The sequence below is a fragment of the Lynx rufus genome, unplaced genomic scaffold (assembly GCF_022079265.1).
Source record: "Lynx rufus isolate CCGP_SWC_20201006 ecotype Redwood Valley unplaced genomic scaffold, mLynRuf1.p SCAF_14, whole genome shotgun sequence".
NCBI classification, from domain to species: domain Eukaryota; kingdom Metazoa; phylum Chordata; class Mammalia; order Carnivora; family Felidae; genus Lynx; species Lynx rufus.
This window is the reverse complement of record NW_025814828.1, coordinates 33,975,804-34,003,033: the sequence shown is the minus strand read 5'-3', so window position 1 is coordinate 34,003,033 and position 27,230 is coordinate 33,975,804. Positions and strand designations below refer to the sequence as shown.

General features: G+C 45.0%; 1 protein-coding gene across 1 annotated transcript; it reads right to left on the bottom strand.

The window, feature by feature from the left end:
* Positions 1-14,519: 14,519 nt before the first annotated feature.
* MID1IP1 (MID1 interacting protein 1) lies at positions 14,520-16,809 on the bottom strand. The gene is made up of 2 exons (XM_047076070.1): positions 16,535-16,809; positions 14,520-16,279 (listed from the first exon to the last, which is right to left on the bottom strand). The coding sequence occupies exon 2, from the start codon at positions 16,009-16,011 to the stop codon at positions 15,460-15,462; it is 552 nt and encodes a 183-aa protein (XP_046932026.1). The 5' UTR covers positions 16,012-16,279; positions 16,535-16,809; the 3' UTR covers positions 14,520-15,459.
* Positions 16,810-27,230: the final 10,421 nt, after the last annotated feature.

Sequence of the window (27,230 nt, the reverse complement as noted above, 5' to 3'; positions counted from 1 at the left end):
TGCCGTATCGCTCATGCAGAGACAACCAGTAGTCAGAGAATATTGCATATCCCTAAAGGCCTTTTCTCTATGGGAGATATTATAATACATATATTTTGCCTACCTTGATTCTTAAAAGGCGTTTGTGAACATGTCAAATTCTGGGAAGTGATCTCCTGCCGTTAAAATTCTTTTTTTAACTCTTGCAACCCTTCGATCCTGCTGGTTTATTAAACCAGATAAATTGATATATACATTCCTTTCACAAAGAAGTTTACACGTCAGAGAGTATATCACTGTTATTTATTGTCATTTTAAGTCCTTTCCATCTCTGTAGCAAAGCTTCACTCACACTTGGGGCTCTTGGTACGGGTCGTGTTAGATAATAGCATGCGGCTAAAACGCATTACCAGTGCCCTATGCTGAAATAAAAATGAAAATGGGAAATATGAGAAACTCTGAACGTGGCTGCATTTCACACCGAGGCCCAGCAGAACGCCTACAACGGGGTCACAATAGCATCCTGGAACACCTCGCCTTCATATTTCCTTTATGCAAGACTGAGAAATGAGTCTCTTACTTAAGATCTTGTCATTTCGGGATGTTCTGTTAACACTGATATCTGGGGAAAAAGCATTCCAGAAGAGAAGACTGCAAGAGCAAGGGTCCCAAGGCTGGAGCATGTCTTGCAAGGTGAAGGAGAATCGAAGTGGCTGGCATGACTGGGACAGAGCGCACAAGGAGAAGGGTGTGACGGGAGATCAGAGTAGTGCTACAGAGCATTCCATGCAGAGTGTTAAAGGCCTTTGGAAGGACACTGGCTTTTACACTGAGAGTCATTAGGAGTCCTTGCAAAGTTGGAGCAGAAGAGTGGCATGTTTCAGTAACATCCGTCTGGCTACCGTGGAGAGGAAGGGTAGGTGCAGAGACCCGTCAAGAAGCGACAAACAAATCCAGATGGGATATCACAGTGGCTTGAACCAGCACGGTATCAGTGGAGGTGGTGAGAAGTGGTCAGGTAGTCGGTATTTTCTGAAGACAGAACCAACAAGCCTTCCAGACAGTTTGGATGTGATGTGTGAGAGAAAGAGAAGAGTCAAGAGTCCCCCCAAAGTCTGGGCCTGAGCAACTGCTGGAGTTGCCATCAGCTCAGGTGGGGAATGCAGTAGCCGTAGCCGGCTTGGTAGGTAGGTCTAAAATTCACATCAGTCTTCTGCCTACAATCTGCTCCTTTGCCTCTGGTGCTTATCTTACAAATTCCACACGGAACCACTTAAACACTGCAGAAAAAAATCCCAAAGGTCACCGCTGACCCCTCCTTCTCCATAACCTCCACAACATCCAACTACACCCTCTGATTTTTACTTCCTAGATACCTCCTCTATCTACCCACTTCTCGCCTCCTTGGCCAACGCTTTATTGGAGGCCACTGTCATTGGTCATCTGAATTATCACAAGAGCCTCTGAACCGGCCATGAGTCCACCCCGGATCGAACCATTCACTGGACTGCAGCGCAGGCTTCATCTGAAAGCACAAAACCCTCCCAGGGACCGCCATTTTTTATTGTCCTCAGATAAAGTCCAAATGCTAACATGTGGGTTTTTTTTTAACTCCTTGTTTTGGAATCATTTCTTTTAAAAAAATATATTTATTTATTTTGAGAGAGGGAGGGGTAGAAAGAGAGGGAGAGAGACAATCCAAAGCAGGCCCCACACTGTCAGTGCAGAGCCCAGCACAGGGCTTGATCTGACAAACACACAAGATCATGACCTGAGCCGAGTCAAGAGTCAGACACTTAACCAACTGAGCCACTCAGGCACCCCTGAAATAATTTCTAACTTACAGAAAGGTTGCAAGAATAGTTCAAAAGCTTTCCATATACCCCTTCTCCAGATATCTCATTTTATATCTCTGTTTTTTCTGAATCATTTGAGAGTAAATTGAAAACACACCCCTCTCCCACTAAATACTTCAGGGTATATTTTTCTAGGAATGAGAATAACAACATATAACTGCAATACAATAATCAGAATCCTAAAATGAACATTTCTACAATATACAGACTTCATTTAAATTTTCCCAGTTGAACAGATTATGCCCTTTATAGCAAAAGGGATATAGTCGTAGATATAGATGTTGTCAACATTACTGGGCCAGGAGCTAGTCCAGGATCATATGTGGCATTCACTTATCCTGTCTCTTTAATCTCTTTTATTGTGGAGCAGTTCCTTAGTCTTTGCCTTTTATGACCTTGACACTTTGAAGAGTATAGACCAGCTATTGTGTAGAATGTCCCTCAATCTGGATGTGTCTGGGGCTTGCTCATGGTTGGACAGAACTTGTGTATGTTGGGCAAGATGATCACGGAAGTGAGGTTTCCTTCTCAGTGTATCACATCAGGAGGCAGATCCTCAGCATGCTTTACAAATCTCTTCACAGGGGCACCTGCGTGGCTCAGTTGGTTAAGCATCTGATTTCGCCTCAGGTCATGATCTCAGAGTCATGGGATCAAGCCCCGAGTCAGGCTCCACACTGAGCACAGAGCCTGCTTGGGATTCTCTCTGCCCCTCCCCCACTCATTCTCTCTCTCTCTCTCTCTCTCTCAAAAATAAACATTAAAAAAATAAACAATATCTTCATAGCATTGCTTCTGCTTATGTGTCACCCTCCCCCCATCCTTGCTCCAAGGCTCTCAGACAGCCCCAGAGAATCCATCCCCACCCCATTTTCCCTTGGCGAATCCACACTCTTCCATCAGATCCCATCATAGAGGTCACTTTGTCTAAGGGACTGGTCCTCAACCCCAGATCTGGGTAAGAGCCTCTCTTCCAAGCTCGCGTAGCACCCTGTACCCACCTATCATAGCACGTTAAGCTGCACTGTAACTGCCTGTTTATTTGTCTGTTTATTTGATGGCAGGGACTGTGGAATGTTCCCTATCATCACTTAGCACACAGCCCAGTGTCTGGCACACAGTAGGTCCCCAATAAATATTTACTGAATGAAGCATCACTTCCATGCAAACTTCCTCCTGAGTGTTCCCAGAGCCCTGCCTAACACCATTTTCTCTCTCTTGGTGTTGCTGGATTGTTTACTACATTTGGTCTTTCCTGTTAGACTGGAAATTCCTGGAGCCACATCCGAGCTCTTGCATTTGATTCCAGTACACCTTAACACAGAAGGAAGGAAAGAAAGAGGGGAGGGAGAGAGGGAGAGATTGGGCCTTTTGTTTTAAACTTTGATCCTTCCGAGTTTGGGTTGAGCAGGTGCAGACTGTTTTGGAATCTCTCTCCCAGCTAGTCCTCCCCCCACACCCCACTTCCTGTTTATTCTGCCTTCCAACATCACACTGGGGAGGGGTGGGGGTGGGAACCATTCCAGTTCCTTTATCCGCCTTCTCACTCCCTGTAGGCCCCAATTCAGGAATGATTGCTTTGAGGTTGAGTTTATGCTCTTTCAAAGTCTTTATGAGAGTTATTAACAAGAACCTAAAGCTTCTAGTGTGAATTCTCATCAGTGCATATACTAATAAGCAATGAAGTCAATGAAGGAAGAAAAAAGAAACAAAAGAAAAAGAGGACAAGAAAATTCACAGATTAAATAGTCAGAATAGTCTAGAATTTGGTTGCATTGTCTTATAAAGCCTTAAGGAACAAATCAGGTAAAAGAAAAGATTCTCCTTCCTCAAAGGTTTCCTTTTTATACTTTCCCTGGCCATCACATTTAATTAACAAACTAACACTTACTTCAAGATTTTTACAAGATATGATTTAATCACTGTAATATCTTGAAGACTTGGTTTTCCTTATAACAAATTCTTCAAGCCCTTATTTCAGTATTAGTGAGTATTAGATTTGGCCATGAGCAACGGAAATGACAGTGGCTTAAACGAGATAGTGTATTTCTGGCTTTTGAGATCAAAGTTCAGAGGTAGGCCATCCATGACCATCAGAAACTCAGATCCTATCTCTCCTGTCCTGCTGTTCTAAACACAGTGCTGCCACCTTATATATCCAACGTGGCTGCTGGAGCTCCTGCCAGCCCATGTTGGTCTATTTCACAGCAAGATGAAAGGAATGGAGGTCCTCTCCCATCCTTTAATGATACCTCCTGGAAGTCAGAGGTGAAACTTAGGCTTTTAGCTTATCGGTTAGAACTCTGTCACGTGGTTACCCCTAGCTGCAAGGGAAGCAGAAAATTATAGCTTCATTTGGGGTGACCATGTTCCCAGGTAAAATTGGGGGAATAAGGAGAGAACAGATACTGGGAAACAATAAGCAGTCTTGAAGACAATCTACTCTTCTGTAAAATGAGAATAATAGTAATACCTACTTCATAGGGCCCTTGTGAGGAGAAACATGAGATAATGCATGAGGTTTGCACTAGTGATAGTAGTAATGACTTCCTTCTTCCTTTGAAGAAAAAAGTGTGCACTAAGTGTGCACCGAGTGGTAATTCGTTGCTATTACTATTAATCCAGGGAGATATTAACCCCAGTTTGCAAAAGGAGAAGGACTCCAAGACTCCAAGAAGCTAATTAAGCCCCGTCCCCCCACCCCCAGGAAAGACAGAATGAACTGGTGGAACTGGGGCTAAATCCAGATTCGTGGGACTCTGAATCCTGGTTTTCTTTCACTCCTGGTACCACCTCTCTTTCTGCCTCACCTAACCATACCATGTCTCTTACTATGACCCTCATGTTCACCAAGACACCATTTAATATGCTTCTCTCCTTCGGGAATCTTTTATACTCTACCCCGGCACTAACTTGTCATCCTTCAGTCAGAACTGGGAGTACTAGGAGCCAGTGTGAAGACATGGCTAATCAAAAGGGGCTGCACAACAGGATCTCTCATTCATTGCTGGCGAGGAGGTAAATGGTAGAACCACTGTGGAAAACTCTTTGGCAGTTTCTTATGAAGTTAACCATATACTGCGGGCGCCTGGATGGCTCCGTCAGTTAAGTGTTCGACTCTTGATCTCAGCTCAGGTCACGATCTCACGGTTCATGAGTTCGAGCCCCGCATCGGGCTCTACACTGACGGCGCAGAACCTGCTGGGAATTCTCAGTCTCCTTCTCTCTCTCTGCCTCTACCTCACTCTCTGTCTCTTTCTCTCAAAATAAATAAGGAAACTTGAAAAAAAATTGGGGGGCCTGGGTGGCTCAGTTAGTTAAGCGTCCAACTTCAGCTCAGGTCGTGATCTCACAGTTCATGAGTTCTAGCCCCACATCAGACTCTGCTGACAGCCCGGAGCCTCCTGGAGCCTCCTTTGGAATCTGTGTCTCCCTCTCTCTCTGCCCCTACGCCACTCACACTCTGTCTCTCTCTCTCTCTCTCAAAAATGAATAAACATTAAAAAAATAAAGTTAAACATATACCTATCTTATGAACTAGCAATCCCATTCCTATGCATTTATGAAAAAAAGGGCTTCAACTAGAATGTTCTTTATAACTTTATTAATAAAAGCTAAATTAAATAAGTTAAAAAATGGAACCAACCTAAATATCCATTCACAGGAAAACAGATGAACATAGTGTGGACATTTATAAGATAGAACACTACTCAGCCATAAAAAGGAGTGAACCACTTACTGACTTATGCAGGAGTGTGGGTGAATCTCAGAAATATTACATTGAATGAGAGAAGCCAGACCCCAAAGATCACCAATCATATAATATTGTGTGATTCAATTTATATGAAGTTCAAAAACAGGCCACATTACATATCAGGATAGAAATCAGCATAGTGATTGCTTGGGTCTTAGGGGAGATGGGGTCAGAAAGGAGCACGGGAACACTGTAGGGTGATGGGAACTCTGTGTACCTTTAGTGAGGTGCCAGTTACATCGGTGTGTGCACTTGTCAAAACTCAAACTACGTGCTTACGATCGGTAGATTTCATCGCATGCAATTCTCTCAATAAAAAACAAAACTAATAAAGACGTGTGGGGCTGCAGAAATGAATGCTACACAGACATGTCACAAAATAGCTTTAGAAGGGAAAGAAGTGAGAAACAAATAAAAATGGGGAGAGAGGGAGCGCAAGATCTTAACCAAAAAATCCATAATAAAGACCACCACTATATTTGAAGTAAGCCCTTCTAGTTCTACGGTGGCCACGCCCACAACTAGTGTCTATTTATTCAGGGCTACTGTCACCAAGGTTAGAGCTGAAAAGAAAAATAAAGTCTCTTTCACAAAAGAAGGCAAAAAGAACCTTTCAATTCTGTTCTCAACAAGTTGTTGTGCTCGAAATTCTATATTCCAGCCAGCCCAAGGCAGCGAATGGATTAAGTGTCAAGAATCTAACCTGTTTGTTTTCTGGCCACATGCTCGAGGCCGGGTGTTTCCGTTTCCTATTGCTCCTGGAACAAATTCTCACAAACTTAGGGGCTTGAGACAATGCAAAATTATCATGTTACAGTTCTGGAAGTCAGAAGTCTACAGGGCTCGCTGGGCTAAAACTGGGGTGTTTGAAGGGTTGTGTGCTTTCTGGAAGCTCTAGGGATGATCTGTTTCCTTGCCTTTTCCAGCTTCTAAAGGTTGCCTAACACTTTTTGGCTCGTGACCCCTTTGTCCATCTTTAAAGTTGACAAGGGCAAATCGTGACTTCCTCGTGCTGTGTCACTCTGACCCTTGGACACTTTGGCCTCCTACTTCCATTTTTTTTTAATTTTTTATTCATTTTTGAGAGAGAGAGTGCAAGGGGTGGGGGTGGGTGGGGGGCAAAGAGAGGGAGACATGGGATCCGAAGCAGGGTCCGGGCTCCGAGCTGTCAGCACAGAGCTGGGTGTGGGGCTCGAACTCACAAACCATGAGATCATGACCTGGGCCGAAGTCAGACGCTTAACCGACTGAGCCACCCAGGTGCCCCCTCCTGCTTCCCTTTTTAAAGACTTTCGTGATTACACTGGGCCCATCTGGATAATCCAAGATAATTTCTCCATCGCTCCATCAGGCGATTAGGAGCCTTCAGTCCAGCTGCAACCTTCATTACCCCTTGCCATGTGAGGAGATCCATTCACAGGTTTGGATGACTAGGTCACAAACATCTTTGGGGGACCATCACTCTGCCCACCAAGCTGAACTTTCACTGTAAAATGTCACTTTGAACCCTTCTCCACATCAGCCATCAGGTGAATGTTTCCAAAGGTTCGAGGTGTGTTAGAAGCTGTTATGCAGGCAAATGTGATAAAACCAACCCCGTCCTACAGAATTACATTCTATTTTCAAGTGTTTGCACCTAGTTCTACAATGTCCTAAAATTTGGAGTTCCAGAGATCCATTGCTGTGTAACACACCACTTAGTGGCTTCGGAGAATGAAAATATTTTGCAACACGGGGCGCCTGAGTGGCTCAGTCTGTTAAGTGTCCAACTTCAGCTCAGGTCATGATCTCACAGTTCACGGGTTCGAGCCCTGAGTCGGGCTCTGTGCTGACAGCTCAGAGCCTGGTGCCTGCTTCAGATTCTGTGTCTCCCTCTCTCCCTGCTCCTCCCCTGCTCATGCTCTGTTTCTCTCTCTCTCTCCAAAATAAATAAAAACATATTAAAAAAAGAAAATATTTTGCAATGCAAGTCTGAAATTTGGCATTTGGACAGGGCTTGATAGGGACAGCTTGTCTCTGCTCCACTTGCCATCAGCTGGAGTGGCTGGAAGGCTGGGGGCTAGAATCAATCGAAGTGTTGCTCATATGGTCGGCAGTGAAATGCCGGCTGCTGGCTGTGACCTCAGTGAGGCTGTCAGCTGGAACACCTACAGGTGACCTCTCCATGTGGCCTGGGCTTCCTCACAGCACTGCAGCTAGGCTCCAAGGGCGAGCGTCTCAAGAGACAGCCATGGATCTCACACAAGAGGAGTATGTATCACCCTTTATGGCCTGGCCTTGGAAGTGACGGCCACGTCTATTTGATCAAGGCAGCGGCAGAGCTCCCCCTAAATACAGGGTGAGGAAAGGGAGATTCTACCTCTTGCTGGAAGGTGGCAAGGCTGTGGAAGCGCATTCAGGGCCAGAAATAACTTTGCAACCTTTTTTAGAAAACACAGTGTGCCACAGCTTCTCTGACACTTTTTCATTTCTTCTCTTCATTTTAAGTCTCCTCTTTCTTTTATTCTATTTGTCTCCCTTATACAATTGTCCCCCTTGACCCCCCCTTTTTTTTGGTCACCCACTCCTTCTAGATGGAAATCAGGCCAACCCTGAGTTTGCAAACAATAGTTTCCTAAGGTGATAGGAAAGGGCTACAGAACATCCACAGAGGGGCATCTCATTGCTCAAATCGGGGATCATCTGACCATTTTGCGCCGGCAAAAATGACAATTTCATATGCTTCAACCTAATATTTGCTGCCTTTCTAGTCAGCGAAAAAGGTACCAATCTGCTATCAAAAGAAAACGAGGGGCACCTGGGTGGTTCAGTCGGTTAAGTGTCTGACTCTTGATTTCGGCTCAGGTCATGATCTCATGGTTCGTGAGTTCGAGTCCCACATTGGGCTCTGAGTGGACCTTGGAGATCATGCTTACAATTCTGATTCTCTCTCTCTCTCTCTCTCTGCCCCTTCCCTGCTCGCATTCTCTCTCTCTCTCTCAAAATGAATAAATAAAATTTAAATCTTTAAAAGCAATAAATAAATAAATAAAAACAAATAAAAATAAAAAATAAAAATAAATTTAAAAAGGAGAAGGATTGTTTCCCCACTCCTCAGGCTTCCAATGGGTGGGAGTGTCCCAAAACACACACTGCCTTTCTCCATCACTGCCCTTATCATGTTGACCCAGGGACGGTGCGGTGACATCTGGTAAATTTGGAAAGACGCAATTCGGCAGGCTTGTCTTGGCACCTCCCTGTTTCTACTTGAGACTAAACTGGCTCCAGGGAGTAGGCCTTTTCCTCTGCTTTCAAACCCACTGGTTGGAAAGGGCGGCTGGTGTTGAGATCCCTCCCAGCCCCCAACACTTGGGTGAAACATCTAAATTTCTGGCACTCTCCCTCCAAACATTTAAGCTATGAAGGAACTGTCAGCAAGTACTTATCACAACAGAAACTAAATTATACCCTCAAAGCATCGATGAGTTACAAGCTGCAATGTCAATTAGATGTCACGAAATACTACAGCTTGTTTTGAATGACCACAGTATGCTAACTACACTGCGCATTCTACACATAGCTTGGCTGCTATCGTATACACACGAGTTCTTTCACAACGCATATGTTTCATTAAAAAAAAAAAGCAAGGCTTAAAATGATTATCCCATTGTGAACAACTGGAACATTTTAAATACCTTGGTCACAACCAACAATGTGGCACTTTCGTTTTCATCTTTGCTTGACTACCAAACAGGAAATCTCCTCAATTAGATGTCTGCTAAGAAGGAAAAAAAAAAATGCCATTATCCAAGGACACAGCAAGTTCTGTCAGGTATTTCAACATGGTGGAAGAGTAGTGAGGTTTTAATTGGCCCTATTGAGCTCACCCACAAGCTACAACATTCTTTACCTCAGCAGTGTGGTATTCAAAAGGTAAAAAAAAAAAAAAACTACAAAGTTAGTTTCTACCTTTGAAAACATCAAATGAATCATGTTCGGTTTCATCCTGTTAACCGAACGTTCGTTGATAAAAGTGCACATATCAACACTAGTAAGGCGGGTATTGAAGAGTAAAACAGAGGATAGAAAACACCCCACCCCCAACATTGTTTATTTAGCTAAAATAAAGAACTGGGCTCCATGTTTTGCGAGTATTTTTGCAGTCTTATCTACTATGCTGGAAAGCACTTTCTCCAGACAATTCAAGGTCAGACAGAAAGTTGCCTTCTATCACCCTGGTCTTAACTAAATGATTAAAAAAAAAAAACTTTCTCCAATCAAAATTCTTACCAGTTTGGGCTTACTGAAGTAGGGCACACCGGCAGATTATTTTAGAACTGCTAGGCAAAGCATTCTGAAACAATAGACAAAGAAGTAATCAAATAAAAGAAAAAGAATGGGAAGGTACAAAAAACAAAACAAAACAAAACAAAACAAAACAAAACAAAACAAAACATTCTCCTTAATACAGAGAATGCCAAAACAGGAAGGGCTGATGAGACAGTTGTGGTTTCAGTGGGCCTTGTTTAGACAGATGCGCAACTATTAGTTTTCTGCTTTAACTTGACCAAGACTTTTGACACTAAGGAGAAAACAGCTAACGCAGTAATTAACAACAACAACAACAACAACAACAACAGATGAAAGAAAATTTGAGGAGGCGAAATCTTCATGGTTTGTATGGAAGGCGTATCAGTTTGGGTATTTGCTATAATCAGCGCCATTCAAGCCCTGAATAGCAAGCAGCTGGAAAAGCTCTGTGTACAGATGTGGTTTTCCTTTTCCTTAACCAACATTTCATTAATTAAATAACATTCTTTCAATGGAGCAGGGAGACTCCTGAGGAATGTGGGAAACATGGAGAAAAACCCTAGGATCCTCAGTTGCCAATACTGGAGGAGATTTTAAGGCTTGAGCTGCTTTCACGTCTTATTTCCTTTCTGTCGGCTTTCAAACCCTTTGTCCATCCTGAAACCCAGGGGGGGACCTCCAATCTCCACTCCATCCCCTTATCTTTCCCCCCTCCAGCTCCATCCTTGGACCACCCAGTTTGCATCCAAGCCCCATCCACCATCTAAGCATGTCCACCATCAGGAGAATAAACTCAGGGCAAGTGTCTAGGAAGTCCCTGGATTGGGCTCAGGGCCATTTGGACGAGGAACTCTGGGGACCCAGGTACCCAAGTGTGGTCTAGATACAGGGGCACACAAGCTCTGGGCATTCCTTGGCTCTAAGGGGAGTCACAAGGCCTTACAGAGATCAGCACGGGGGGACCCAGGGAAGGAGCCCCGGTTGCATGAGACAAAGGATGGTATTGGCTTCTAGATACAGAAATGGTTACTGGTAATACACTATCATTATCTCCACCACTCACCAGAAAGTTCTACACAGTTCCAAATGAACTAGAGACATAATAAGGTGTTTACAGTAACTCAAGAACAACCTCTAAATTTCCCTGAGTTACTAAAAACAGCAACAAAAAAATCAGACCCAATCTTAAAAGCAAAAGCAAATAACTTTGAGTTTAAATTATTTTGCTAATTAAAGCAATTTAGCCTTGATCAGAAACTACATAAAGTTTGAAATTTTAAAAAGATTAATCATTAATTTTAAGAGACCAATCCAATAGTCCACATGTTTCAAGTCTTCATGAGCTTCTGGTCCAGTTTTGGTTTTTTTTTTCAATCTGTTGGGGGTAAAAATTGCCCCTAAAATTTAGAGAAAACATTCCTTCTGTCACTATTTCATTCAAAACTCTTCAAAATAAATCACACAAGGACGTAATGATTGGCATCCATGTACTAGATGTCCCATAAAAAGATAGTTACCTTTAAAAAAAAAAAAAGGTACGTAGGGGCTGGGTCGGTTGAGCATCCGACTTTGCTCAGGTTATGATCTCATGGTTTATGGGTTGGAGCCCCACATGGGGCCCTGCGGATGGCTCAGAGCCTGGAGCCAGCTTCAGATTCTCTGTCTCCCTCTCTCTCTGCCTCTCCCCCACTCCCACTCTGTGTGTGTGTGTGTGTGTGTGTGTGTGTGTGTGTCTCACAAAAATAAAGCATTAAAAAATTATAAATAAAAATAAAAAATCAAGGTATGTAAGATTTGAGCCCTCAATCCACCAGCACTGTGTCCAATTTGCAACAAGAACTAAAGGGTACGGGGAGAAGGCAGGGGGGAGGAGGAGGGGAGACCCTATTGCCCACATGAATTTTGCTCAGCAAGTAAAACTAAGGGGAGACTATGAGGCATGCACAAACCACAACAACTTTTGTTTTTGAAAAAATTGTTGACCCCGGGGCGAATTTTCCAGCTGGTCCCAACAATCATAACCCCAGCTGCTTTCTCACAATCGGGTTCAGGCTCAGAGAAAGAGTAGATTAGGCCAGACCCCTAAGGAACACCGTGTAAACGTAATACACGACACACCCCACATGAGCAAAGCAGAAAGCTGTTTTTCAGCAGCAAAAGCAGGCCTTCTCAAAGGCTTTGGTGTGCAGTTTTGATGTAGAACATCTCATCAAATGTGACCATCTGGAGGGTAATCGATTGTAATCTGAGCTGTTCCATTTTGCCTGCTTCATCTACCTGTGCCTTCCCTTTGGCCACCAACTGCCACAGAGAAGGGCGCCGTCAGACATCCGTGATCTCTCTGAGGGCGCTGCCCCGCGGTATCTGCGACTTGAAAAATCTATCAAGTCCTTTAAGCGTCCTCAGGAAAGACCTTCTGAAAATCAAGTCACTCTCTCAGTTTACCTCCGAACGTAAGCCGAATTTAAATAGCGCGAGAAATTGGGGCGCCCGGGTGCCACGGTCTGTCGGTTAAGCCTCTGACTTCAGCTCAGGTCGTCATCTCACAGTTGGTGGGTTTGAGCCCCCTGTCGGGCTCTGCGCTGACAGCTCAGAGCCTGGAACCTGCTTCGGATCCTGTCTCCCTCCCTCTCTACGCCTCGCCCCACTTGCGTGAGTGCGTGAGTGCGTGCGTGCGTGCGTGCGTGCGCAGACGCGCACGCGCTCTCTGTGCCCCTCCCCCGCTTAGTGCTCTGTCTTCTTTTCTCTGTCTGTCTGTCTCTCTCTGTCTCTCTCTCCCTCTCAAAAAGTAAACATTAAAAAAAAATTTTTTTTTAATGTTAAATTTCTTGAGTTTTACCGGGTCAATCTGTGGGAGATTTGGCCTTGTTCTGTCTCATCAACTAATCTTGAATAAAACAGTAGTTATTATCAGTGGGCTGGTAGTTATTGGGCCTGGGAAACCTTACGGGTTCACACAAAAAAACCCAATCCTCTTTGGTTTTGTTATCTGTGTTCTATATACCACAAGAACATTCTGAAACAACTTGCAGTTAGCATCTCCTAAAATTTCTGCGAATTATCTGCCCAAGCTATGCCTTTTTGCTTCGAATTCAGGTTCTCCCTCGAGACTTTGAGAAAGGAATGAGTTGACCTGCTGTTTTAGGGATGTAACGCAAATTATGCTCTCCCTTCTTCACATACTGCTGGAGAGAGGCAAGGGAGACAAGGGAGACATGAACCAACATTTAGAGCAAGAGAGAAACCTGGAAGCCCCTCTTCAGCAGTGCCTAAAGACACTTGGAGGCGTCAGGCATTCAACAGATCATCTTATGTGATCCTCACTGCAATCCCACAAAATAAGCATTGTAGTTACTATTATCCCTCATTTCAAACATGGCAACGAGCATGGATGGTTAAATACTCCTAGTTAGTAAGTAGTAACAAGAGGATTTGAACACACCACTCTCTGATTCCAAAGTCTTGCTGTTTCCTTCCACCACATGGCTTCTGTAGTTTCCTTCCTTTGTTATTTGCTGCTTGCACTTTGATATTTTAAAGGGAATACAAAGCGAGAGGCTGTATGCCTTGCCTTGGGTGCTGTTCCCCTTATCTGTACATATTAATGATTGACTTTCTCCGGCAAAGGCAAGCACCCCGGTCTTGACACTTCCCCATTTTTTCACGGCTGCTGAAAGCTGATAATAGACTTGAGCTGCCCCCACCACAGAAAACATTTTGCTTTTTTGTTTGTGCTGCAAAATTCTGTGTATTTTAAATTCAAGCTCTATGAGCTTGGAGATGTCTCCCGACTTCAAGATTAAAACCTGAAGTTGACCGGACACTTACTCCCCCTAAACAAAGAAAGAAAGAAAATGCAGAACACCATCCCAGGAAAGCATCATACTGGCATCTAAGAAATGTTCCCCGGGGCCCCTGCTGCAGCCTTGCTCGGATCTGCTGCTGTCCACAGCTGCAGGCTAGCTCACTGAAAACCTGGAAGCCTTGCTGGGCACCGCTTAGCAAAACTTAGCACTGCCCTGGGAACTAGTGAAAAGAGGCCACAGCGCACGTTAGAACACATTTCACTATCTCTTAAGACCCACATGAAAAGTCTTGTAAACAAAGACCTGCAAGGTGCGTGCACTAATATTAGCTGGTGTCTCTTTTCTGAGTTTTCACTTCTCAGTAGCCAAGTGAAATTTCTGCCTTTGAAATTAGTTTATATGCCTCTAAACACTTCAGTCAGTGCTTGGGCTTCTTAAAACGTTTAGACTGCTAATTAAGCACTGCAAAAAGCTGGTCGAGGTGGTCGAAAAATGTATGTCCCTTCCCAGATACTTTGAGTATCTATAAACTTCTTGAGGTGTACGGGCCTCTCCGGGGCACTGAATTACAAATAAAAAGCCTGGAAGTGAATCTTGTGGTAGCTACTTCCCAAACCAAACTGAGTACTTACAGAGCCAATTATCCACCAGTCTGAAATACCAGAGAGGAAATAAAATTGACTTTTGCAAAAAAAAAAAAAAAAAAAGAATCAATTGAATTTATTTTTATTTCACTACTAGGCCATTCACGGGCAGATGAAAAAGCAACAAACTTTTGTCGAGTTTCGTTAACACATTTGCTTTCTTTATTTTAGAATATAGTCTACATCTGGATTAAAAAAAGTTTTAAATAATTTTAAGACATATAACAACAGTGGAACGCTTCATCATTCTACGTACAGCACGATAGAATGTCAGATGGTTCCATTTCGGATAAGTCCACTTTCTCATAATAACATTATTATTTTCACTGGCTGAGCGGCAAGCTTCGTACAAGCTGGCACGGTGCCAGCTTACACACACTGGGGTGGGGGCGGGGAGGGCGTGGAATGGATGGGGTAGGGGTGCCACAGGACAACTATACAGTGTAACAGAAAATCATTAATCTCGTAGTACCGGTTACCGACAGACAGTGCTGTTTGTGCGCTTATCACAATGGAATCGCCGAAGTTTCAGAGTAAGGAGGAGATTTGAAATACTTTAAGACAGGGCCACTGTTACAGAAAGAAATAGTGCAAACAGGAAAACTGATGCAATCCTAGCAACGCTGCGGCCTCCACCAGCCCAACGGCAGGGCGGTACGAGGCTGCGCGCCCCGCCTTCCCCAGCGCCCGGCTCCGGGCGGGCGCTCCCAAGTGTGGCAACCCCGCGCCGCACCCGGCATGGCCCCTTCTCCACTCCTCTCCTCCAGAAAGAACAGAAAAGAAACTCCAAGAAAGGCACAGGCTGAATGCAGGGCGTCAGCCCAGTCCCATCCCCACTAACGTAGAACACAAGCCCCCCCCACCACCCACTGGCGGGAGGGGCGGTCTTTGAGCCCCCTAATCCTGCCTCCCATCACCACTCTCTTCCCCACTTCCCAAAGAGGCCCCTTCCTCTCGGCGGCCCCGCCGCGCCCCCTGTAAGTACGCAGCACCCCTCCCCCCCACCCAGCCTAACTTTGCAGTCCGCCCATCGCCCTTCGCGCCCTGCAGCCAGAAAGAAAATAGCTTTGAGGGAAAGAGGGTGAGAGATGGGGCCGGTAAGGGTGCTGGACAGGCGGGGGCGTCCCGGCTCAGTGGCCCCAATTGCCGAAGCCGATCTCCTGCTTGTATCTGTTGGTGAGGATGTTGGCTTTGCGCGTGAGTTTGGAGAGCACAGTGTGCAGCCCGCGCAGGTGGTAGTGGAACTGCTGTTCCAGGTCCTCCTCGCCGGCTTCCGCGCCCTCTAGGTGGCTCAGGTCCACCAGGATGTCCTTGGACTTCCAGGCGTTGCTCTCTTCACTCCCTGCCGGCGGTGGCGGCTGGTGCAGGACCCCCCACTCGATATCGTTGCGGATGGACTTGAGCAGCACGTAGTGGCTGTACATGTCCCGGGAGGGCGCGAAAAAGCTGCCGTTGGCGCTGCCCGGGCCGGGGGCCGGGGGCGTGCGCTCCTCCAGGCATTCGCCGCTGCCGCCCACCTCCACGCCGACATCGTTGTCCAGCCCGGGCTCGGCCAGGGGCACGTCGCGCAGCAGGCTGGGAACCATCACCGTCTGGTCCATGTTGTTCACCGCGCCGATGAAGCGGTTCATGGCATTAAAGAGCGAGTGCTTCTGGTTGTAGGTGTCGCAGATCTGCATCATGGTGGCCGGGCGGGCGCCGAGGCACAGGGACGCAGGGGCACGGGGTGGCCGGCTGAGGCGACGGGCTGCCCGCCTTCACGCGCTTTCCGAGGCCCGCGCCGGGGGCCTGGCTAGAGCCGGTGCGCGGGGATTCCCGGCTCCTGCTCCGCCCTCTCCAACTCTCGTCTCGCTCGCAACCCGGCCCTGCGGGACACGCAGCTGCTCGGAGCTTAGACTCCCGGAAGCTCGCGATGGCGGCGCGTGGTCCGCGGGTCGAGCCCAGGCCTGGCTGGGGGACGGGGACGAAAGAGATTACTCACCCGGCTAGGGTGCCCGGCGGCCCCGCCCGCGCACAGCGCCCTCCCCGGTGCCCGCTCACCCGGGCACCGGGAGCTCCCCTCACAGCCCGGCGGTCCCACCTACTCGCCCGCCTAAGCCGAGGAGAGAAGAAAGGGGCTGCCTCCCCACCCCCCTCGCCCTCGGAAAAGCCGCCTGAGTCCCAGCACCCACGCCGACCGGGCAGAGATGGGGCAGGGGCACCCACCTCCTGCTGCTCCTCGAGATACCCTGCTGCTGGGTAGCTCAGCGTTCCCGCTGCTGGCGGCGGCGGCGGCCTGCGGGTGCTGCTGCGGTCAGTGGCCGGACTGTGACTGCGGGCGGCGGTAGTGGCGTCGGCCCCCTGCCCATTCCAGGTGCTCAATTTATAGAGCCCCGGAAAGGTGTCGCCGGCGCTCAAGGGCCACCCCCGGTGTCTCCTCCTCCCGCCTCCCGGCAGCGCCAAGATAAAAGGCCCGGGCCGGGATGACCGCGAGTAACACTCTCCTGGCCCCTTCTAGAGTGGGGGCGGGGCGCTCCGGGCCAGCTCCGCCTCTCGCCTGATACCCGGGCGGAGGGAGGGCGCAGTGGCCAGGCCGGGACGGGCCGGGTCGGGCAGGGCAGGACAGGGCAGGGCAGAGGAGGGATGGGGCAGCCGCACCCCGCCAGCCCCAAGCAGGACAGCTGAAGGAGGGCCGGACACTGCTCGGGTGAAGATGCAGGCGTCCGGACCGGTCAGGGGGCGGGATGGCGTGTTGGTTTGGGTGGGCCTTGCACATGCTCCCAAAGTGGGATGACTGAAACGCACAGCCCTGGTTGCAAACAGAGCCCCCAACCCTGAATCGATAGTGGCCACAGCCCAGAAACTACGATCCTGGTTTATTATTAGCCGTCGGGGAAGAGGGACCAGCAGCAGCGGCGGCGGCAACTCCGTCTCCGGGCTCTTACGTAAGAAGGGTGGCTGGGCATGCCTGGTGCACGTGGACGCGTGGTGTTCCCGCGGTGGCTCTGGCCTTGGCCAACTGCTGGGGGAGGGGAGCCTCGGAGGCTTTTGCCTCCCTCCAAGCCGGGTCTTTCCCAATCTTTTCTGTAACAGCTGCTGCCAGGGATGAAGAGCAACTCACCATCCCATTTGCACATTTTCCCAAGAGATCAGATGTGGCAATGGGCAGCAGTGGCCAAATACCTACTTTTTTCCAAGTCCCTCTACTCGGAGATGGTGGAGAGCCCTGGCCACGTGGCTTTTTGGCTGCCAAAGGGCTAGGAGAGGGTGACAGTAGTTAGGCCCGGTGTTGGGTGTCTTTCATCATTTAACAGAAAAGCAGGCAGGTATCCAATAATATTTTTTGGTGGTGGAGGGGGTGGGGAGTTTGAAATGTTCCTTTCCTAAGATAGTTCTTAAAACACAGGGTCATTTAATAGGACCTAAGCCATATACTAAATCTTTGGATTTAACTTTTAAGAGCATTGCACCTTAAATTACACTTTGGGACTCCAAACCACAACCCGTTTTCATTTAGTTTTTTTTACCATCTCGCTTCCCTTGCCATGTCCTTCACTGGCTGATCTCCAACAGTCCTACAGATAATTCAGCAAGATCAAGTTTCTAATTTTAAATTGCTTTTCTCTAAAATCTTTTAGGGGTGCTTTTACTAGAGTGTTTTCTCACAGGACAAGAAGTGCCAAAACAAGGGGGAGACACCTAATAAAGGAGTTTATTTCTTCCACTCTTTCTTTCACTTTGGAGATGTATATCTAAATGTTTTCCACAGCAAACAATCAGACTTGGTGCTACCAGGACTGACCTGTGGGCAACAGGACCCAAGTCAGTGACCTCTGGAGACAGAGCCTAGCCTGCTGACCTCCACTTTCAGGGCTTATTAGCTCTGCCAGATCATAGCCCATGTTTTTCTATCGATAAAACTGAGGTAACGTCACCTGCTCACCTAGCAGTCTTTGGGAGGTCAGTGGAAAGAAAAATGTAGGGCAAAAAATAATTATATAAATTTGAAGCGTTGGGAAAATCTCATCCTCCCACTTGCACCATGGAGACTTAGAAACTTTTCCAGGGTCAGTTTCCTTATCAACAAAATGGAGCTTCTCCCATGAGCTATAGGCAATTTTGGTTAAGGTTAAATAAGACAGTGGATGTAAAAATTATGTGAATTTTAAACTACTTTCCAAAGATTAATTGTACTTACTGAAGGACCTCATCATAGCTAAGAAGTGTTTATGTGAAGAGTCAGAAACTTTAAAAATGTGGAAATGGTTTATGATGAGCCACAGACCCTTTCCCCTAGTGCTTAGGCAGCAGGAGAGAACAAAACAGTTCAGGTTGATTTTAAACCTTGACAACCAGTGAGCTACAAAGAGCATTGCAAGAGGAAAAATCGAGAAAAACACATATCCGGTTTGCAGTAGCTGATCCTCTCATTAATTAAAACATATTTGTCCCCCCATTACAGACCCTCTTGATATTTTAAGTACATATGCCTCTGGAAGAAAACTTCAGATTGAGTTTATTAAATGCTGGAATCCTGCCTCTTTTTGTCTTCGTCCCAGTTCCAACAAGGTGTGATAATAACTAACAGAAAACGGAAATCCAAGTGATCTAGCAAAGAGATCGCAGCAAACAAGCCCGGGTTGAAAGAAGGCCCTTAAAGCCGCCCTTTTGGCCTCCACCCATCCCCCGATCCGTTTCCTTCCTTCCTCTAGTCTCGAGGTCACTCTTAATCCTCCAGTTTTTTACTCCAGTCCCCGTTCTTTTACATTTCTTAAATACTGTAAGAGAAAGATGGCTCATGCACCTGCCTGCAAAACTTCCCAAACCGGGCCTCCTCAGCTCCCCGGTGCCAGCGCAACAACTCACGCCCACCGGAGTAACTCCGGAACGAAAAAGTCCCCGGGCCAGGGCTCCGGGCCCTTAGAATCACCCCACCACCGCCCCTCCAGCTTCAGCCAATCAGATGCCGTCTGAGAATGTTATGCAAATAAGCCTTCGCGCCCCAGCCAGTGAGAAGCCACAGCCCCCTCCCCCCAGCGTCCTCTTTCACCCCAGCCGCGCCGAACTGGCGGCCGCGTCCCTGGCAACTGGCGCGCAGTCAATTTTCCCTCACACGCGGCTGGAAAAAAAAAAAAAATGGTTCCCTGGGGTCACTTGGGAGGGGTGCGGGCGGGCCCTCGCCCGGCCGGAGGCGGCCAGCCTCTCTGGTTGCCCCAGGCATTTTCCCAAATCGAGATCTGGAACTGGCTGAAGATGCTGAGCTACCTGCCCAGGCTTTATTTTGCCTCCGGAGAAGAGTAAGTCGTCCTTGACAAACAACTTCTGAGTACTTGTATTCCGCCAACAGGCTCAAGGCTAGCAGCCCCTGGTCTCTGCTTCCTTCCCAATACGCTGAAGTCTCAGTAGAAGCCTTGTCTGGGGTCTGGCGCCCACCCCAGCTTCTTGGTCCACAGCTCCAACTCTGGAGCTCTTAAGTTCTGCTTCCTAATTTGCACTTTACCTTCTAACTTCAGCAATCAGAAAATCATGCGTTGCTGGCCCATCTCCCAAAAAGTGTCCGCCAGTTACTCCTTCTACTGTGTCCTTTGGATAGTTGGGAGGAATGGCATTTTAAGAGAGCAAGAGTCAACTGCTCAAAGTAGGCAGATTGGAGAAATAAGAGGTTCAGCCAAACGTTGGAGAGAAGGTGGTATAATTCTAAGGCTAGGAAGCAGCCCAAGTCAAGGTAGTGGAGATTCTGGATTACTTTCAGGCAGAACTTAGAAGGAACCACTTAATGCAAAGTGTCCAAGAAACACAACAATCAGTCTCTTATTCAAGGGCATGTCCTCCAACCACCCACTTATACTGAAATCGCTCCCAACACCCCCACCCAGTGGTCACCCTGGCCCACATTCTTGTCATTTCTGTCCTCCAGTATTAGCTGTCCCTCCTTGGAGCCTCCCCAGGAGGCCGTGCGGCACACCATCACGTATTTGAAGGTAGATTCGGTCTCCCTTAAATCCATGCTTCTTCTGACCATCTATCCCCAGGTCCTCCAGTGGTTTTTGAGGTGCTCATCCATCCTGGTCAGTCTTTGGAAGTAGCTGCAATTTGCCTGTAAGGGTGGCATCTTGAATTCATTCCAAGCACCGTCTTTTCTAAACGGAGTGGCCTGGCCACCTATTTTATTGTAAATGGTAACTTTCTATGCTGCATTTATTGCACACAAGTGCTTGGAACTTAGACATGTCAATGCATTTAACTTCACAACAACAGAGGAAGTGAGAAACAGAGTTTACATGGCCAAAGTAGCAGCGCTGGGATTTGACCTAGTTTTCTGATGCCAAAATTAATGTTCCTTCTACACTACCCAACAAATATCTATTTCCTTACAATTCCACCTAATTCCACTTTAATAGATTTCTTTTAACAGCTACACCCATATGCTGCTGGTTAACAAAATTTTGTGCAGCTCTTTTTGGACCAAAGCACAAAACTTTATATGTATCTTACTTAAACTTTATCTCATTAGATTTGGCTCATTACTTCAGCCTGTTTCAATATTTTAGGTCCTAATTTTTTGCTCTAATGCATTCAGATCGTACCCATACACTTGATCACTATTCTATATATTCATCCAAGTTATTGGTAATAGGAAAACGGCAGCACTCGGTAAAGGGCAAAGTTCTATAGAATATTTGGAAAGCTCCTTCAGCTTTGATATCAGTCCATTAATTAGCAACTTTTGCTGTATGTTGTTTCAGCCAGCTATGAATCATGTTAATTGTACAATCACCTAGCCTACATATTTTTTCTTGACTACAGAATGTTATGAGAGACTTTGCTAAAGGCCTTGCTACAGTCCCCAGTTAATGGCTGGTTTTCTTCTGATCAGAGTCAAGAAGCAAGGCATTTTTTGTCATCTGCCCATGGAGGAACCACTGTCACAAGGTACAAAAATGCAGAAATAACATAATAATGTTCTGAGTTAAACTAGGGAGGAAAGGATAACCCCATTGTAACTGTCATTATAGGAAACATCCTTATGAAGATTTAGCTGGGAGAAGAGAGACAGGAAGATGCTAAAACCCAGGAACATGGCAGTAATGAGTCTGTTGGCTGTAAGCCTTAAGCTTTCAGGTTCTGGCATGTCTAAATATGTTGGAGTTAGCATTTTTGTTACATCTCACTTAAAAAAAAAAAAAGAAAGAAAACCTCTTTAGGGGCCCCTGGGTGGCTCAATCGGTTAAGAGGCTAACTCTTGATTTCGGCTCAAGTCATGATCTTGTGGTTTGAGGGACCAAGCCCCACGTCAGGCTCTCTGCTGGCAGCACAGAGCCTACTTGGGATTCTCTCTCTCCCTCTGTCTCTACCCCTCTCCTGCTCTCTCTCTCTCTCTCAAAATAAATAAACATTAAAGAAAAAACAAACCTCTTTAGCTTTGAATCCAGGAAGTGGAGAGCACAGGAAAGGTTGAGAATACTAAAGACTACCTTTTGTTATATTCTCAGCATTTCTATCTTTGAGAACTTTCTATAGAAAATGAATCATTTAATTTGAGTATGGTAGATAAGAAGAGTACATGACTCATTTTATGTTTGCTTACCTACCATCTAGGAGCATCTCAATTGGGTTATTCTTGGAACTCTTAGAATTCCAGGACCTTCTTGTACCACTAGCATAGGAGGACACAGGCAAGGGGGTAGAACATTTGACTGCAGAACATAGAAAGAACCATGAAGAATGTTCTTCCTTCACTCTATCCTGTTTAAGTGTGTCCATTTGGTGAGTTTAAATTATGAAATTAGATTCAAAGTTTATAAATTATAATGCTAAATTAACATAGAAAAAAAGATATAAGTATCAATATTTCATAAGTTCAAGTCCTAACCTGAGTGATGTATGTGTGTGTATGTGTGTGTGTGTGTATATATATATATATCCCAATTTATTGTTTTATATATATAACTTTTATATAAATTTTATATAAACATATAAACATTTATATAAGTTTTATATAAACATATATAAAAGTTATATATACACATTATATATACATTTTTATATATTCTTATAGATACATACACAGCCCCTTTTATTGAAGCTACAATATCATAAATACAATATTATCTGATAGAATGTGTCAATAGTTTCACACCATAGTTTACTCTTCTAACCCTACTAATAAAAGAAATTGGACCTGGATGAGGTACACTGACATTGAGCTGAATTCACCTATATCATATTAGGTCTAGACAGAGCACTTAGGCTAATCTCATAATCCTGAGCAAGAAGAAAAGAATAGTGTGGCAAACTAAAGCCCCCACAAAATTAATCGGCAAGAGATACATTTGGAAGCAAATACAACCCATAAGTCCCTCCAGCCATAGAAGACCTTAACAAGAATAGGAAAATTAATACACCACTGGGAAGATTTTAAAAAAGGAAACTGCAGCGCAAAGAAAGCAAAATTTGAACAACAGCAGCAACAAAATACCAACCAAACACACCACTGGAGAGTGAACAAATGAACCAGAAACAAAACAGGCATGATGGAATGTTAAATTACTGCCATAGAGCGAAGGGTTTAGATCCTCACAGAGAGAAGCCACCAAGAGTTAAAGGAAATAGAGGGGGAATGTTGGGAATAGGAGGCAAAGACAACACAACATGATCATAACTGATGTCACTGACGTAGAGATCTCAACAAGTAAAATAGAAAACAATTCAGATGTGATACAGAAAATTGTCCTTCATAAAATGTGTTCATCTATAGGTTTAATAGGCACACTGCATACCAGGTAAAATTATTCTGACAAGTTGACGTTGAAAAACAAGCTAGTTATGTTTTTCAACTTCAAGGAAGAAGAACAGAGTCTTCGAGTATCCAAGCAGGAAAGGAAGTTACCAAAAAGACGGTGGTTACAGGGGAGGGTAGAACCAAGCCAGCTTTACAGAAACATTCCACAACAGGAGACAATGGAGCTAATCGGTAGGTTAGTCAATGAAGTCTAAAACCAAACTGTGCCGTTTACCAAAAGAAGACACCAACATCTTCATGGTTTTCAAGCTGTTTTTTCTCGACTTAGAAGAATCTTTTAGGAACTAATATTTTCTATTGCAGACTCTCTTTTCTAAAATTCAGTATTTCTTTTTGTGTCACTTCAGTCACTCCTCAAAATTCAAGTAAAGTTAATTGTAACATTTCATTTCAAGTAGCATGTATAATAATGCTCTATTCATTTGAGTGCTAGATGCCATGTACATGGGTGTGTTCAATTTGTTAAGCTGACACTTACATTTGAACACTTTCTTCATAGATGTTGTACTTGAATAATTGCTCAGAAATTTCATGTATACAGAATTTTCTGAGAGCAAGAGAGAGATTGTCAACAGTCTGATCTGGTGAGTTGGTTTGGAGTCAAATGCTCTCAAGGGGCGTGGGGGTGGCTTGGTCGGTTGAGTGTCCGACTCTTGATACCCCTCTGGTCATGATCCCAGGATCATGGGATTGAACCCTGCCTTATGCTGAATGTGGAGCCTGCTTAAGAATCTCTCTCTCTCTCTCTCTCTCTCTCTCTCTCAGCGCCTGGGTGGCTCAGTCAGTTAAGCATCTGACTTTGGCTCAGGTCATGAGCTCAAGGCTCATGTGTTTGAGCCCCGCATTGGGCTCCATGCTGCTAGCTCAGAGCCTGGAGCCTGCTTCGGATTCTGTGTCTCCCTCTCTCTCTGCCCCTCCCCCGCTCACACTCTGTCTCTCTCAAAGAATGAATACACATTAAAAAAATTTAAAACAGTATTTTTCTATAAACCCTTTAAATACTGTTTCTAAAAGTGCAGTCACACAGCCCATTTATGGATGCGTATCTGCTTCTGTTATGCTGTTCTTTGTTATCCATCTATGACAGATGATTTGAAAAACTGGAAACATGGTATCTACCATTCTGTCTGTGAAGTCTGCATTTCTTTAACCCTAAAGATAGAAAAGTTCATGTTAGTGGAGTTCTGAGAGTCTCCTGTGCACTCCTCTACACCCTGAACCTGGCCAGAGGAACATATTATTTATCTATAGAGTATATATTGATTATCACACTACTGTGCAAAGATTATCCCTGCCAGTTGGGCCTGCCAGGATTGGACTTCAGGTCACCATTGCTCCTGGGAAGTTCAAAATCCAACTGGGGCACATGGTCAATTTCCTTTTTTCCTAAGTGGCTTCGCAACTAGGAGAAATTTGGAAATAAACTCAGTGTACACCATTAATGACCACCTTGAACTTTGTTATAATTATTGTTGCCTTCCTAGGAAAATATTAAACAAGGAAACACATGTTTTCCATCTTTAAGATACAGTGTCTTGTGTCATTGCATTGTGTGCAAAGCAGGTCATTACCTTGGCTGGAATTATAAAGTGTGTGCTCGTGGTGTAGAGTTCAGCCAGCAATATTCGTCATAAATGTTTATTTTGGGCTACGTAGTGTCTATAGAAATGACTTTCTTGGTTTCTGTTGAGGGGACTTAAACATCATTTCAATCCTGTTTTAAAACAGTAGCAAATGTAACTGATCATGCTGGAGTGGTTCACTTTAATGATTAGACCTGGGGGTTTTAGAAAGAACAACCTTCATTTACATAACAAAACAAGTGTAAGAGAAAACATCAGGGCTGGGTGTTAAAACATCTTTTTCCTGTTTTGTCTCCTTCACTAGAAGGAGATTACCCACACCACCGGGCTTTGGACTCAGAATCCAGAATATTCCAAATTGAAGTTTCTTGGGAGTCTGTGAAACACTGAATTAAGAAATTCTGAGTGTGGGCTTAGTGTTTGTTCATTCCATCCTATTTTTTTTTCCATTTAGTTTTACACAGCACAATCACCTTTGTTAGATCCAGGTTGAAGCAAATTGGATGCCATTAAGAATGGCCAGTTCAGCTGCTTTTATAAATGTTGTTCTTGACCTACTGTAGGGACTATGCCTTTTGTATGTTCATCCAATTGGTTCAAGTACTTCACATGTCTTTGTTCCATTTGTGTAATTCCTCCATGGCCAGAAAATAGAGTGCTTGTATTATTACCACCTAATGTCATGTTTATTTAAATTTCTATTTTTTATTTATTCAAGCAAAGGCATTAATTTGCCTTCCTTCTAGAATACAATCCTTGACCTATGTCCCCAGACTGAAACAGTCTCCTTCTCCCCTCTTCCCTCTTTCCCCCTCAAAAGGGCCAGAAATTGAAACAGAGAAATGCTTAATGGGAAGATGATGCTCTCCCAATCCCTAACCATTTTTGGAATCCTTCTGGAACCCACTCAGAAAATGTAAGCTGTGTTAGGAGGTCAAGTTCACCTACAAGATACCATATAAGGGGATAAAATAAATTAACAAAACAGAAAAAATAAACACACCAAACATTGCAAAGTAAGTGATTAATTCTAAAATTATGACCGCATTCTTATAAAGGCCATAGAAACATCCAAGTAAATTTGTGTTATAATGCCAAAGTCAGGTAGAAAAAAGTTTTCTCTAACAAACTCTCTACTTACTCAAGAAGGTGGCAGGCCACATAATGTGAAAAGAGCCAAGTATCTGGAGTCACACCTGTCCGTCCCCTATCTGCCGCCCGCCAACCCCCCCCCCGCCCCCCCCCCCCCCGCACACACCCCCTCAACCCCAGGGTGTAAATCACCTCTCTGCCACTTCCTACCTTGTGAGCTCAGAGAAAACACATACTCTATGTAAGCCTCAGTTTCCTCACCAGCCTCATGAGGTACACACCTGGGGTGCTTGGGTGGCTCATTCTGTTGAGCATCTGACCCTTGATTTCAGCTCAGGTCAAGATCCCAGGGTTGTGGGATCAAGCCCCATGTTGGGCTCCACGCTCAGTGTGGAGCCTGCTTAAGATTCTCTTTCTCTCTCTCTGTCTCTTCCTCTGCACCTCCTCCCTGCTAGTGCTCTCTCTCTCTCTCTCTCTCTTTCTCTAAAAAAAAAAAAAAAGATGCAGCATACAGCTTACAGAATATCAGGCATAGGGTCGGCAGTATGTCACCCCACAGTGATACATCTCCACTGTATATTGCATGTCTATATCACATGGATGTATATGAGAATTATGAATGTATTCTCAATCTCCAGATTCATGTCTTCCTTACGTTCAAGTAAGTTTCCCATAATTTTATCACTGAACGTCTTTTGTTTTCTCTGGATTCTCTATCCTCTTCTTCTGGAGTTTAATGTCTGCTTTTGTCTCTCATAGCTGTCACTTTGTTAAAAGTTAGTTTCATTTATTTGTCCTTTTTCAGTTTGTATTGAATAGTTTCTCTGAGCCCATCTCCATGTTACTCACTTCTGGTATTAGTAATATCTATTCTACTTTTTGTCTTTCATATGTGTTTTTTTCCAACAATCTCAAATACTTCATGAAAAAAAAGACTTTTTAAAAAAAATGTTTATTTATTTTGAGAGGGGGAAAGGGCAACGAAAGAGGGAGAGAGAGAGAATCCCAAGCAGGCTCTGCACTCTCAGTGCAGAGCCTGACTCGGGGCTCAAACTCACGAAACTGTGAGATCATGACCTGAGCCAAAACCAAGAGTTGGTCACTTAACCGACTGAGCCACCCAGGTGCCCCTCAAAAACGATTTTTAAAAATCATGGTGAATATGCCAATATTTGATAAAATTGGATTGGGTTGTTCATTATTCTCTATATTTTTCTGTGAGCTTTGTATTTTAAAAATAGACTTTATGTTTTTGAGCAGTTTTAGCTTCACAGCAAAATTGAGAGGAAAATACAGAGAGCTCCTGTATACCTCCTGCCCCCAAACATCTGAAGCCTCTTCCACTATCAACACTTAGCACCAGAGCCGTACATTTGTTATAATTCGTGACCCTACACTGGCACATCGTCATCACCCAAAGTCCATAATTTACATTACAGATATA